This window comes from Bombina bombina, chromosome 2 (genome assembly GCF_027579735.1).
Source record: "Bombina bombina isolate aBomBom1 chromosome 2, aBomBom1.pri, whole genome shotgun sequence".
Classification (NCBI taxonomy): Eukaryota; Metazoa; Chordata; class Amphibia; order Anura; family Bombinatoridae; genus Bombina; species Bombina bombina.
In genome coordinates, this window is record NC_069500.1 from 314,334,223 (window position 1) to 314,350,552 (window position 16,330).

Here is a 16,330-nt window from a genome sequence, read left to right on the forward strand (position 1 = left end):
CTGCAATATTATAAGTAAAACATGATCGTGCAATCAAGATCACAATATTGTGAAATATGAATACTGCAACAGCAAATGCACGTTATCAATATAATGTAAATATGAATATCAAGAACTAGCAATCACAATTTTTTAATTAAGTAAAAATGCACACAATAGAGGATTAGTAAAATCATGTTTACAGTTTACATACATATTCTAAGATTATACAATACATAATACATTGAACAATGTATATACATATATTATATACCCACAATCCCCTCGCTCCTATAGGTGCATTATTGATATGTTTATTTCACTATTGTATTGTAAGAACAATGGTTGAGTTTCTGTTGACACGTGTAAATTGTATTGTTATACAGTACTGTTTAAAGGGATCATTTACATGACACCTTTGATGTAGGTGCGCTGCTGCTTTAAATATGTCTCTGGTAACATAGCAGCATTGCCACCCACTGAAATGTATGGTAAAACGCCTCTTGGCGATGCTGTCTTTAAAAAGTACTGTAAGCCCTTTTTAATATTTCACCAGCTTCTTTGACATCCCGACGGATCCCTTATCTCGTCGCCTTATGACCCTTTCAATCATTAGAGCCACAGTTACAAAGAGGCAGCTCCTCTTGTTCTGTGTTGCTGTAGGCTCAGCCTCAAAAGATTGCAAACAGCCTGAAAGGGCGCTATTAAAAAGCAGGCCCCATCACTGGCATTCCCCTGGGCTTCAGTGAGATACAGTTACAACCCTGATTAGGGCAAGTATTAATGGAGCTAAGTTTTTTTTATCTGCTTTCAGAGTCTATATTCTTGTGAGTTAAAGTAATCCCACACAAAGCACAAAAGCATTATCGTAACCTTTGACCAGTTATTACAATCCATAGTTTTTATGTTACCGTGTTTGCATTTCATAGGGATTAATAAACATATGTATGAAATTGTATGTTTCTAAAAAATGTATCTAAAGAATTGTTTAAGCGTAGTTTAGAGTTTACTATTTTGTATAAATCTATATTTTAACTGTTCTCGAACAAAAATAAAAATCCTAGCACGTGTTGCTTTGCAAAAATGTATGTGAAATGTAATCAGCATGCTTTGCTGTCAGTTCTGACAAATGGAATGCTAACTATTTTTAAGTAGAGTTACATTTTAGCTTGTGCCTAAAAACTAAAAATAAAGATTTATTTCAGTTTTATTGTAATACACTTTTAGTGCTAAATATTACATTTTATACAGATGCCAGTTTTGTACTATCGTATCCATTTGTCATAAGAATTGTTTTTCAAACAAGCTTCTAATCGGGAAATGGTTCTTTGATTCTCTAAATATATATGTCTATATACAAAGGGCTTTAAATGCAAATACAGTTGTCTGCAAACAACAAGAAAAATAATATCTCACTAAATGTTTCATTTTTTAAATTAAATTAGGTACTTTTTGCATAAAAATAATATGCAATAAAATTATCAGTGTAAACAGATCATATGGTATGGATATTGTGAATCTGTCAGCAGATACAACATAATCTTTTTAATGGCCTATTTGTTTTTTAAACTTTAGAGTTAGTTATTTGTTTATTTGTGTGTCTGTTTATCCCCACTTTAGTCCTGTCATAGGTTTATTCAGCACTTTTGACGCCCCTTACTATGCTATGTGTTATATTTATGATCATAGATTTATTAAGAATTAAGTCAACTTTTTGAGGTATTAAATCTATTCAGTTCATAGATTAACCCATGGAGATGGTTAATTGAGGGACAAGAAGGGCACTGCAAAGCTTAAATTAAAACAAGTTTCAGAGAAACTGTAGATATTTGACTCAAAGGGGAATATCTATCAAGCTCCGGATAGAGCTTGAGGCCCTGTGTTTCTAAAGACCGCTGCTCCATAACCTGTCCGCCTGCTCTGAGCAGGTGGACAGACATTGCCGCAATTCAACCCGATCAAGTAAAATCGATTTGCTGCGATTCTGCAGGGGGCGGCGTTGCACCAGCAGCTCTTGTGAGCTGCTGGCGCAATGCTGAATACGGAGAGCGTATTGCTCTCCGTATTCAGCGAGGTCTGGCGGACCTGATCCGCACTGTTGGATCAGGTCCACCAGACTTTGATGAATAGAGGCCTAAGGGTCTGATTCTCTAAAGTTCCCAGCACAGGCAAATTCTTCAAAAAAATCCCTTCACAGAATTCTCTAAGGGGCATTAAGTATTAATAGTATGACATTTGTATTAAAGCAGTTACAAAAGATAGTAGCAAAAAAAGGGCAGGAGCATTATTTGGCACACTTTAAAGGTTGATTATATATACAATATATGTGGAGTACGGTAAAGTGGAATTAAATTAAAACATAACATTTAATTATATAGTTAAAAATATCAATGTGGACCATGCCACCAATAAAAAGGTGTGAGATTTAATATTAAAATCAAAAAAGATAAGAGTGCTGCTACCTCTCCCAAGAAACAGGATAACCCTGTAAGTATCATAATTCTAGAAAGGTAAATATGTAGTTTAGAGGACACTGTCCATAAATACGTTATTGTATGAGGCTATATCATTTAAGCAATATTAGAGCAATATACGATGCAGGATACACAATCACTAAGCAACAATACGGTAAGTATCTATATTAAAGTGTCCATAAGGGATAAGCCCCCAAACTTAGTTGTACAGAACCCGCTAGAAAATACAAAGTGCCAATAAAGGCCAACAAGTAAAACTACATTTTTAACACAAAGGAGAGGTGCAGTGCGAACGCCTGACGCGCATTTTGCATCTGCTTTGTCAAAGGCCTTTAACACATTACTGTACTGTTGGCTCTCTCTTTTGAATATCTCGACGCCTCTTGCACTTTTGTGCCACAGTCACAAAGATGCAGCTCCTCTTGTTCTATGTAGCTGCATCCTTTCACAGAATTCTCTAAGGAGCATAACATATATTTCAGTATGCAAAGGCAAGAAACATACATACATACTGCATAGTACTCAATAAAAACATTTTTTTTAAGTATTTTGAATGTAAGCTGTAAAAATCACAATGGAATTATGCTAAACCAATAGTATTCAAAGACATTTGCATTTTACATAAGACATGAAATTTGGAAAAACATAATTTTTGGCTTACCAAATAAATTCATTTCTTTTATGGTGGTGAGAGTCCACAATCCTTTACTCCTACTTTTCCCCACCTCTAGGAGGAGGCAAAGATTATCAAACCCCAAGAACTCTTTAAAACCCTTCCACCTCACATGTACCTCAGTCTAACTTATAGCAAAGCAAAATAAAGTAAGAAAAAGGAATAATAAAAGGAGCAGGGAAAAAAGATGTGCTAAAGAAAATACTAAACCCAAAAACAAAGGGTGGGGTCTCGTGTGCTCTCATCACCATTAAATAAATTTATCAGATAAGCATAAATTATGTTTACTTTCATACAGGTGGTGAGAGTCCACAATCCATTACTCCTGGGAACTAATATCCAAACTGTGGAGTCCACAAGTAATTACATAAAGGGAAACTAAATCCTTAACCCCAAAAAACTCAACCAGGGCAAAACTTTTTTTATACGTACACAAATCAGTCAAGATAAAATCAAGCTGAGACAGCTATCTGAAGGTCCTTCCAACCAAAGGCTGCCTCAGAAGAAGCAAAAACATAAAAATGGTACATTTTAGTAAAAGTATGCAAAGAAGACCAAGTAGCTGCTTTGCAAATTCGGTCAACTGAAGCCTCATTCTAGAAATCCCAAGAAGTGGCAACTGACCTAGAAGAATGAGCAGTAATCTGTTGCGGTGGAGACTGACCCGTCTCCAAGTAAGGCTTGTTAATAAAGAGATTCAACCAAGAGGCCAAAGAAAGAGCAGAAACTTTCAGTTATTTTCTAGCACCAGAAAAGTGAATAAACAAACTAGAAGTCTTTCTAAAATCCCTAGTAGCATCAATATAATATTTTAATGCTTTAACAATATCCAAATTATGCAGAGATCTTTTTGAAGCATTTTTTGGATCAGGACACAGAGAGCTCACTTCCATTAAGCCCTTTAAAAATGGAGCTGTAAGCTACCGAAGCGGCCGACAGCTAAAAGTAATTTACGGCTCAATTTTAGACGTGGAGGTCCTCTTCATGCGATCGTCCGCCGCACACTGAAGATATTTTATATTGGGGTACCCTTGCATTCCTATTGGCTGAAAAATGAAAATTAGCCAATAGGATGAGAGCTGTTCAAATCCTATTGGCTGATTTGAACAATAGAGGATCACATTAAGAGGACCTCCACGTCAGACCGATGGACCTCCGCCTCTGCTCCGCCTCCACACATCCATCTAATTTATTGGCAAAAGAGCTGTTATCTTTAGGGCAATGCCCTACAAAAGGCCCTTTTAAGGGCTATTAGTAGTTTATTATAGATGAGGTATTTTGTTTTTTTTTTTTTTTTTAAACGGGGGTATTAGAATAGGAATAATTTTTATTATTTTAGAAAATTTTATTTGTTATTTTTTGTAATGGTAGTTTTTTTTTTTTTGTAATGTTAGGTTTTATTATTTTTAGTAATTTTAGGTTTTTAATTTTTTGTATTTCTTTTTAAAACAAGTAATGTTAGTTTTTTTTTTTTAGTTTAGCTTAGAATTTATTTTTATTTTACAGGTAAGTTTGTATTTATGTAAACAGTCAGCTCTTCTGAGTGGTTAATTTGTAACGCCGGGTATACCTACACATTAGGTGATCATGGTTGTCCTTTCCTGGGTGGACTCCTCCATAGTCACCCAGGCTCTTGTTGACTCCAGTGCTGCAGGCTATTTTATTGACAGTGCTTTTGTATCAAAGCACTCCATTCCTGTATTGCCTCGGTCTGTTCCACTTGCTATTGAGGCCATTGATGGCAGACCCCTTCAGCCCCCACACTTTACTCAAGAAACCGCTCTGTTATCCATGGCTGTTGGGGCTCTCCATTTTGAAACTCTCCAGTTCCAAGTGATAAACTCTCCACATTTTCCAGTTGTTCTGGGTTATCCCTGGCTCCAAAAGCACAATCCCAGTCTAGACTGGCACAGGTCCGAAATTTTGTCATGGTCCCCGCAATGTATCTCCACTTCAAACCAGTCAAAGTCTTGTGCACTTCTTCGGTATCTCAATTGCCAGAGGAGTACCGAGAGTTCCTAGACATTTTTGACAAGGTGTGTGCCGGTACGTTGCCTCCTAACCGGTCTTACTATTGTGCCATAGACCTGCAACCCGGAGCCATTCCTCCTTGGGGCCGGGTTTACCCTCTGTCTGTTGTGGAGAATAGTACTATGGAGGAGTATGTTGCCGATACTCTGTTGTGGGGAATCATCTGGAAATCCTGCTCTCCTGCAGGGGCTGGCTTCTTCCTCGTGAAGAAAAAGGGTGGCGAGTTAAGACCATGCATCAATTATAGACCCCTTAATCGTCTTACCATTAAGAATGCTTACCCTATTCCGCTCATTACAGAACTCTTTGACCACCTCAAGGGAGCTACAGTCTTTTCTAAACTTGATTTGAGAGGAGCATACAATCTTGTTAGGATTAAGGAGGGCCACGAATGGAAAACAGCATTTAACACCAGGAGCAGGCATTATGAGTATCTTGTAATGCCCTTTGGCCTATGTAATGCTCCAGCTGTTTTCCAGGAATTTTTTAATGATGTCCTATGAGATATTTTGCAACAGTGTGTTGTGGTGTACTTAGATGATATCCTCATACACTCACTCTTGAGGCTCATCATTCTGATGTTACACGGTTACGTGAGAACGGCCTGTTTTGTAAACTCAAGAAATGTGAGTTCCATCAGACTCAAGTAACCTTCCTAGGTTGTGTAATCTCCATTGCAGGGTTCTCCATGGATCCTGATAAGTTGTCTGCAGTCCTGCAGTGGCCTCGCCCAGTTGGTCTTCGCTCTATTCAAAGTTTTTTGGGCTTTGCCAATTACTATAGGAAGTTTATTAAAAACTTTTCTTCCTTGGTCAAACCTATCACTGACATGATCCGTAAGGAGAATTATCCACTCCATTGGTCACCTACTGCCAATAATGCTTTTGAGAGTCTTAAGACTGCCTTTGCTGCCACTCCAGTTCTGGCTCATCCTAACCCTGTCCTGCCTTTCATTCTTGAGGTTGATGCATCTGAGACTGGAGTAGGTGCCCTCTTGTCTCCTACACCTGACGGTTCCTTGCATCCGTGCGGTTTCTTCTCTAAGAAATTGTCTCCAGCGGAGTGCAATTATGAAATTGGTGACAGGGAATTACTTGCCATAATTTTGGCACTCAAGGAATGGAGGCACCTTCTCGAGGGTACTAGCATACCAGTGCTCATTCTTACTGACCACAAGAATTTGACTTATCTATCTGAAGCAAAACGTTTTTCGCCTCTGTCCAAGGAGGAGTCTGTACCTATTCCAGTTATATCTCCTAACCATATTTTGGCTACCATATTTACTACTTTGACTTCTCCCTTGGGGGAGGAGATCCTGGCTGCACAAACCAATGCACCTCCTGAGAAACCTAGTGGTAAGTGCTTTGTTCCTGAGAATCTTCAAACTAAACTATTGGCCAGAGGTTTGCATACAAAGAGAGAAGCGCTCTACCAGGAACGAACAACAGCTCAGTGGCTTGTTCTATGGCGATTTACCACCTGGAGGCAGCCTCTTTTAGACCAGTGTGCTTTTCACAGAAGAAAAGTTTCCTGAAGTATATCAGTCTGATCCCGCCAAGAAAGGTCAGTCCAGCCCCGAAATACCAGGCAATTCTCCTCTGAACAAGGAACATGACAACCCCAGACGATCGTTTCGGCCTCCTATGGGCCTCGTCAGTGAGGTGCAGCCACATTCCTCTAAGCACACTGGGCAAGGAGTCCACGTCTGGTTTCCCCCATCACCCATAGGGAGACTTCCCCAGGGTCATAATAATTTGCATACAAAGAGAGAAGCGCTCTACCAGGAACGAACAACAGCTCAGTGGCTTGTTCTATGGCGATTTACCACCTGGAGGCAGCCTCTTTTAGACCAGTGTGCTTTTCACAGAAGAAAAGTTTCCTGAAGTATATCAGTCTGATCCCGCCAAGAAAGGTCAGTCCAGCCCCGAAATACCAGGCAATTCTCCTCTGAACAAGGAACATGACAACCCCAGACGATCGTTTCGGCCTCCTATGGGCCTCGTCAGTGAGGTGCAGCCACATTCCTCTAAGCACACTGGGCAAGGAGTCCACGTCTGGTTTCCCCCATCACCCATAGGGAGACTTCCCCAGGGTCATAATAATTTGCATACAAAGAGAGAAGCGCTCTACCAGGAACGAACAACAGCTCAGTGGCTTGTTCTATGGCGATTTACCACCTGGAGGCAGCCTCTTTTAGACCAGTGTGCTTTTCACAGAAGAAAAGTTTCCTGAAGTATATCAGTCTGATCCCGCCAAGAAAGGTCAGTCCAGCCCCGAAATACCAGGCAATTCTCCTCTGAACAAGGAACATGACAACCCCAGACGATCGTTTCGGCCTCCTATGGGCCTCGTCAGTGAGGTGCAGCCACATTCCTCTAAGCACACTGGGCAAGGAGTCCACGTCTGGTTTCCCCCATCACCCATAGGGAGACTTCCCCAGGGTCATAATAATTTGCATACAAAGAGAGAAGCGCTCTACCAGGAACGAACAACAGCTCAGTGGCTTGTTCTATGGCGATTTACCACCTGGAGGCAGCCTCTTTTAGACCAGTGTGCTTTTCACAGAAGAAAAGTTTCCTGAAGTATATCAGTCTGATCCCGCCAAGAAAGGTCAGTCCAGCCCCGAAATACCAGGCAATTCTCCTCTGAACAAGGAACATGACAACCCCAGACGATCGTTTCGGCCTCCTATGGGCCTCGTCAGTGAGGTGCAGCCACATTCCTCTAAGCACACTGGGCAAGGAGTCCACGTCTGGTTTCCCCCATCACCCATAGGGAGACTTCCCCAGGGTCATAATAATTTGCATACAAAGAGAGAAGCGCTCTACCAGGAACGAACAACAGCTCAGTGGCTTGTTCTATGGCGATTTACCACCTGGAGGCAGCCTCTTTTAGACCAGTGTGCTTTTCACAGAAGAAAAGTTTCCTGAAGTATATCAGTCTGATCCCGCCAAGAAAGGTCAGTCCAGCCCCGAAATACCAGGCAATTCTCCTCTGAACAAGGAACATGACAACCCCAGACGATCGTTTCGGCCTCCTATGGGCCTCGTCAGTGAGGTGCAGCCACATTCCTCTAAGCACACTGGGCAAGGAGTCCACGTCTGGTTTCCCCCATCACCCATAGGGAGACTTCCCCAGGGTCATAATAATTTGCATACAAAGAGAGAAGCGCTCTACCAGGAACGAACAACAGCTCAGTGGCTTGTTCTATGGCGATTTACCACCTGGAGGCAGCCTCTGGGGTTGTCATGTTCCTTGTTCAGAGGAGAATTGCCTGGTATTTCGGGGCTGGACTGACCTTACTTGGCGGGATCAGACTGATATACTTCAGGAAAGTTTTCTTCTGTGAAAAGCACACTGGTCTAAAAGAGGCTGCTTCCGGGTGGTAAATCGCCATAGAACAAGCCACTGAGCTGTTGTTCGTTCCTGGTAGAGCGCTTCTCTCTTTGTATGCAAATTATTGGCCAGAGGTGCCTTGCTTCTGAGCAGAGGAGTCAACCTTTTGTTCCTAATTCTGATGAAAGGAACAAAAAAGATTAGAAACATTAGATTTCCCTCTAGTCTTCTTGAAAAGCCCCTTTACCTCCAGTTACAGTAGATATTATAGAATCTAAATCAGAACCAAACAGTTTCTTTCCCTGAAAAGAAAGAGACAATAGTCCGGATTTTTATATCATGTCAGCAGACCAGGACTGAAGCCATAAGGCTTTCCTAGCAAAGACAACCAAGGACAAGCTTTTGATATTGATCTTGAAATCATCAAACACAGCGTCACAAATAAAAGAATTGGTACTTTTGAGTAAACCCAAAAGATCTTAGCAGAGTCATCAGAACACTTTTCTGAAAGACTAGATAACCAGTAAGTTGAAGCAGCAGCCATATCAGTAATAGAAAAAGCTGACCTAAGCAAATACCCTGCTTGTAAAAAGGCCCTTCAAAGAAAAGACTCTAATTTCCTGTCCAAAAGGGCCTTTAACAGAACGTCTGTCAACTTTAGGAACAGTTTCCCACAATTCAACATTAGCAGCAAAACAATAAGCTCTATAACCCCTTAAAGCTCTTGAGGAACTGCAAAACAAAGCAGGAGACATATAAAACTTCACATCTGAAGCTTAGATAATGCTCAACAGTGTAAAATAATGCACACGAAAAAACTGATGGCTATAAGGGAAAAATACGTTCCAAAACCCACTATGCGCAAGACCAAACATAGATGTCCTAACCCAATGTGGGTAATCTAACATGCACTATCCTGACATGGGAAATTTCAAATATGGGCACCAAAGAACCCGACTTGTGCAAACCAGCAAGGGGAATAATGAATAGGTTCTTAACCAGGGCCACACACACACACACACACACACACACACACACACACACACATATATATATATATATATATATATATAAATAAACCAATAAATGCCCATAATAAGGCTATAGAGTGTCTAAAAGTTAAAATTATAAAATGATACTTTCCAATAGACAAGTCCCTGTGACCAATTATGGAGGGTTTGTGACAGATTCCCATGCAGCGAAAAAGGAACCACAAACCATATCCCATATATGTCCCTTTGACAAGCACTGTACTCTGAGGGGAAATCAGGCTTCTATGTAGACTGACAACCTCACTTTCTAAAGAATCAATTGCACGTCTTCATTCTTACACCACCTCCAGTGGAGGCAAAGTAAAGACTGTGGTACATGTGAGGTGGGGTTTTATAGAGCTCTTGGGGTTTGGGAATCTTTGCCTCCTCCTAGTGGTAGGGAAGAGTAATTCTCAGGAGAAATGAATTGTAGATTATCAGCACCTGTATAAAACAAATCACATTTAATCAAACAGTAAAACTCATATTTAACGTACAAAATATTTTTTTCTAAAACAGTGGAAATCCCAATTAAATGGATAGGAAAGTCAAAATTAAACTTGCATGATTCAGTTAGAGCATGTCATTTTAAGACACTTTTGAATTCACTTCTATTGTCAAAGGAATTTTTTTTAATGGTATCCATTGTTGAAAAATAGTATGTACATATGTTCAGAGGGTTCCTTATATTTCTGTTTTACAATGATTCTCAAAACCATGATCACTGGGCTGAACAGGGGCGTTTCCTGGGTGTGTATGAAGTTTTCCTGCAGTTCATATAAAAATTCTGTAAGCATGTTACGCTTGCAGATCTAAATGTTTTGTCTTGCCAGAATTCAAGACATTGAGTTTGTTTTAAAATACACTATATGCTTATTAAACTGAACTAAAAAAAACATGTTTGCGTAACTAGAAACAAATGTAAGGTAAAGTACACTAAAACCACCATAGTGTCTGCTTAAAAAAAAATTTCTCTCAGTATTGGGTGCTTACTTTTCCTCTTTCCTGCGAGATTCAGCATTCTATAGATCTTTACTTTCTTTGTAAGTCTCTTTGCAACTTACCCGGTCATCCATGTTCAGCCCCATTCCTTACAAAATACCTTGAGGGCTGCCCATGCAACAGTCAGCAAGTCAGCATAATATTTCTCCGACACTGAGGAATTTTAGATAATCAGGCTCTAAATAAGTTCTGAAGTTACTCATTTAGAGCCAAGCTCTGTGCTAGTTTTCCATTTCCAATTACAAACTTTGTGAACTGGTTATAAAGTAAGCCATCTTTCATTCATCAAAGTTTAGAAAGCAGCCGTTTTGATTAAAAACTTGCCTTTGTTCTTCTCACAGCCAGAGCAGCTTCCCCCACACGGAGATCCTCTCTTCACACGTCATCAATGACTAATCCGGCTTCCTCCAATCACGGCATGCCTCAGGCAATGACTCCCCTGGGGGGAAAGCTGTGATTGGAGGAAGCAGGATTTGTCATCGATGATGTGTGAAGAGCGGATCTCCGAGTGGGGGAAGCTGCTCTGGCTGTGAGAAGAACAAAGGTAAGTTTTTAATCAAAATGGCTGCTTTCTAAACTTTGAGGAATGAAAGTGCCCCGGTTTTTTATAATATTTAAAAAAAACGAGCTTTCATTCATCAAAGTTTACCTTCACTTTAACATAAGTTATATGCATCCTTGAACAGATATGTTTTTAAGGAAACACCTATGGCCTTGCAACACCTCTTGATCCCCCTTCCTACTGCTAGACTGCTTTCCACAAACGGTCTAATTCCACTGCAACTTAAAATAATGAGCAAAGGTTATTACCAAGTATGATTTGCAACTTTCTATCAATGTAATACATATTTACTAGATGAATTGTTTAATATAGACACCTAATCCATTATGTTGTTTGTTTGTTTTTGTTATAATCTGGTCTGATTTTTAGATTCCTTAACTTAAAACATGAGGAGCATATGTCAAACTTTTAAAGAAAAATGTTTGCTAAACCTTTTTGTTAATTCTAAACTTTGCTGCAGGCCTCGTTTAAATAAGCACTGTTTTATTTACTCAGCAAGATGTATACAGTTAGTGTAACTAAGTCCTATAATTATTATGACTCTCAAGGCTTTGGTTGTGCCTTATAATGTTTTTTTTCTTTAAAGGATGGATTTCTGTGTCCATAAAGATGAACCATGTGATACAGTTGGTGAGTAACTAACTTTGCTGTTATAATTAACTTGTAAGTATGACATCAGCTGTTAAATGGACACATTGAATTGGTGTATTATTTTATACTAGTCTTAAAGCCCGTTGCATGGGCCAAAATCACGTCTCCCTCCAAGAACCTTTGCCTACCCTCTGATCCCCTCTCCCTCATCCTCCCTCCCTGCCGCTCTCAACTTTTGGTTCGCCCACCCGCCTCCCTTCTAACCCTCCTATGCCACCAACTTGTCTATATCGCAATAACACGAGCCAATGATACTTTTTTTTTTCTGCAGCATAGCGGTCCCACCCACTCCTGCCCCCTCTAGCAATGGACCGCCTACACGTCTCCCTCCTAACCCTCCCACACCACCAATTTAACAGCGTAGAGATCCCACAGCACACGCAGTCTGTCATTGATCACCAGACACTGATCCTTATGGCCAGGTATGTTTGTCTCTACTGCGCTTGACTGCATTAGACAAACATACCCGGCCTTTTTTAATATAGGATGAGAAGCTACCTGTAAGAAAATGTGCTATACATACATTTATATAAGTAGATTTGCATTGCATGATATTATTTTTGTTTAAATTAATTTTTATATTATTTGTAAAACAGAAATAAGATTTCATGGGGTGTCATTAAAATGTAAAGTTGGTAGTTAAAATGTTTATCCAAAGCCTTTTTTCTTTTATGCTTCCAAAATACACATATAGTGCACAGAATTTTACTGGGAAGCAGTGGTAGTGTGCTCATTGAAGTCATTTTACAAGTTGTCTGTAAAGTGTTATACTTGTGCACAATCCAAAATATTGCCCTTTCTTTTAAAGGGGCAGTAAACACTATAGCCTAGATTACAAGTGGAGCGCTAGTGATAGCCAGGGACGTCTGAATGAAAATATACATAAAATATGTAGATTGGTTTTTGTAACCACATCTATCATGCCTTCCATCATATTTTTCAAACAGTACGGATGTTTTTAGAAAATTAGATAATATAACAGTAGCACCAACAACTGTTTTTGATCAATGTTGAGTCCATTTACTCTTCCATTCCCCATAATTAAGGAATTTAGGCAGTTAGTTCTTAATTCAGAGACATAGATATATGGATCATATGGAGTTTGTCATTTCTTTACTCATTTTGGAATACAACTATTTTTTTATCTGACTCAAAATTAATTTCATTGACTATTTCTTCCTGTTGTGGGAAGAATAATTTACTGATCTTTAAAAATTATGTCATAAACTGGGATAAACTAATAACAGAAACATGTGTTTTATTTTAACTGTGCACAAGGGCATTTTATTTTTGAGGCATTTTATTTCCCCCCCTCCAAAAAAAAAATTAATGGGATGTTACCTCAACAGCCCCTATGAAAGAGCCTCCACTGAATAGGCATTTTGATTCCTAAAGCTCACTCTCTAAATCTGAGCATATTCAAAAATTTTAGCATCTTTGATTATGCGTTAAACCAGATCTCTGGTTAATTTTATAAATTTCCACAAAATACCCTCAAAATCAAGTGTGATAAAGTTTATTAAAAAAATAAAGATAGTAGCATCTTTATTTTTTTTATAAAATAACTACAAAAAGCATTTTTTGTGGTCTAAAGGGAGCAGGTGTGGGATGTTAGAAAAAAAAAAAAAAAAAAAAACGGCACTGAAAAGTGCCTTTACATTGCAGTCTATGGGAACTGTGTGCTCCCTATAAATATATACAGGGAGTGCAGAATTATTAGGCAAGTTGTATTTTTGAGGATTAATTTTATTATTGAACAACAACCATGTTCTCAATGAACCCAAAAAACTCATTAATATCAAAGCTGAATAGTTTTGGAAGTAGTTTTTAGTTTGTTTTTAGTTATAGCTATTTTAGGGGGATATCTGTGTGTGCAGGTGACTATTACTGTGCATAATTATTAGGCAACTTAACAAAAAACAAATATATACCCATTTCAATTATTTATTTTTACCAGTGAAACCAATATAACATCTCAACATTCACAAATATACATTTCTGACATTCAAAAACAAAACAAAAACAAATCAGTGACCAATATAGCCACCTTTCTTTGCAAGGACACTCAAAAGCCTGCCATCCATGGATTCTGTCAGTGTTTTGATCTGTTCACCATCAACATTGCGTGCAGCAGCAACCACAGCCTCCCAGACACTGTTCAGAGAGGTGTACTGTTTCCCTCCTTGTAAATTTCACATTTGATGATGGACCACAGGTTCTCAATGGGGTTCAGATCAGGGGAACAAGGAGGCCATGTCATTAGATTTTCTTCTTTTATACCCTTTCTTGCCAGCCACGCTGTGGAGTACTTGGACGCGTGTGATGGAGCATTGTCCTGCATGAAAATCATGTTTTTCTTGAAGGATGCAGACTTCTTCCTGTACCACTGCTTGAAGAAGGTGTCTTCCAGAAACTGGCAGTAGGACTGGGAGTTGAGCTTGACTCCATCCTCAACCCGAAAAGGCCCCACAAGCTCATCTTTGATGATACCAGCCCAAACCAGTACTCCACCTCCACCTTGCTGGCGTCTGAGTCGGACTGGAGCTCTCTGCCCTTTACCAATCCAGTCACGGCCCATCCATCTGGCCCATCAAGACTCACTCTCATTTCATCAGTCCATAAAACCTTAGAAAAATCAGTCTTGAGATATTTCTTGGCCCAGTCTTGACGTTTCAGCTTGTGTGTCTTGTTCAGTGGTTGTCGTCTTTCAGCCTTTCTTACCTTTGCCATGTCTCTGAGTATTGCACACCTTGTGCTTTTGGGCACTCCAGTGATGTTGCAGCTCTGAAATATGGCCAAACTGGTGGCAAGTGGCATCTTGGCAGCTGCACGCTTGACTTTTCTCAGTTCATGGGCAGTTATTTTGCGCCTTGGTTTTTCCACACGCTTCTTGCGACCCTGTTGACTATTTTGAATGAAACGCTTGATTGTTCGATGATCACGCTTCAGAAGCTTTGCAATTTTAAGAGTGCTGCATCCCTCTGCAAGATATCTCACTATTTTTGACTTTTCTGAGCCTGTCAAGTCCTTCTTTTGACCCATTTTGCCAAAGGAAAGGAAGTTGCCTAATAATTATGCACACCTGATATAGGGTGTTGATGTCATTAGACCACACCCCTTCTCATTACAGAGATGCACATCACCTAATATGCTTAATTGGTAGTAGGCTTTCGAGTCTATACAGCTTGGAGTAAGACAACATGCATAAAGAGGATGATGTGGTCAAAATACTAATTTGCCTAATAATTCTGCACTCCCTGTATGTATATACTAATATACATATATATTTATGTGTTCATATGTGTATATAGGCATATACATATATATTTATACTTTGCTGCCATCGCTCCGCTACTTAACCCCTGTGCTGCAAGAGTTCTCATGTCGTGTCTGACGGCATGAGAACGAGGTTCCCATTAGAGCCTATGGAAATGCGCTCTCTTGAGCGCAATGCTTCCTCGCAATGTGGTTTTGTGCTTAAGTTATAATATCAGTGCACTTTAGCTTGCACTGGTATTCCTCAGTGGAGCGCTAATATCACTTTCTCGAAAGCAATATTTAGTGCTCCACATGTAACCTGGCCCATAATGGTTAATAAATTATAATTCACTGTGTTAAGACAACCTTACTAATATTTGAAATATATTAAAATCCATTAGGGGGAATTAGGGGATATTCTGTAGCATTTCACAACAATTTATAAATGTTTATAATATCTACTTGGATGCCATATAATTTGGTTTTGTATCTTGCCAGATTTAAAGCATTGTGTGTATATACGGTATGTATATATATATATATATATATATATATATATATATATATATATATATGTGTGTGTGTGTGTGTGTGTTTATGTATCTATGTACTTTATGTATGTATGTATGTGTATATATATATATATATATATATATATATATATATATATATATATATATATATATATATATATATATATATATATATATATATATATATATATATATACTTTTGAGCCCTTTCGAGTCAAAAACCTTGCCATATCCCTTTTTAAACCTTTTAAAACTTTTTTTTTAAATATTAAGTTTGTAATAAAAATGTGAGTATAACAGTGTATTTGAATAGGCTTTTGATTTTTTAACCCTTACACTTTACTACAGGTCTCAAGTCTCACTAAATATTCTAGCAAAATTCCAGCTTTCACTCGAATGCAACCTATAACTTTTAAACTTGTAAAATGAGCGCTATTTTGCACCGTTGTGCTATCCATTGAAATAATAGGTTGCGCTTGAATGATGTCGGATGCGCTAACCCTTCTGGTAAATGGGATTTACCATGGACTTTTAATATCAGGTTGTGCTCATGCTGTGCCACCTGTAATTTAGCCCATTGGGAGATATTTTGTGTTATAAATTGCAAACATTTTTACGGACAATAAGATCGATCAAGTCATTAGCTTTATTTATATTCTGCAGTGAAGTAAACATATCAATGTATATGATCTTTTTTGCTACAGTATATTTATTGTTTAAATTATTTTGCTGTGCTGCTTACTCTCACTAATTATGCTTTTTACATACTTAAATTTTATAGTATTACTACTAATGTTTGT

The 16,330-nt window shown here is 38.8% G+C and overlaps 1 protein-coding gene across 1 annotated transcript in view; it reads left to right on the forward strand.

Annotated features, from left to right (window-relative positions):
* Positions 1–16,330, forward strand: part of ADAMTS19 (ADAM metallopeptidase with thrombospondin type 1 motif 19) — a 574,573-nt gene that overhangs the window by 170,600 nt on the left and 387,643 nt on the right. The window contains exon 7 of the mRNA XM_053701647.1: positions 11,675–11,718. Coding sequence (XP_053557622.1) covers positions 11,675–11,718 — 44 coding nt within the window. The remainder of the gene's footprint in view (positions 1–11,674; positions 11,719–16,330) is intronic.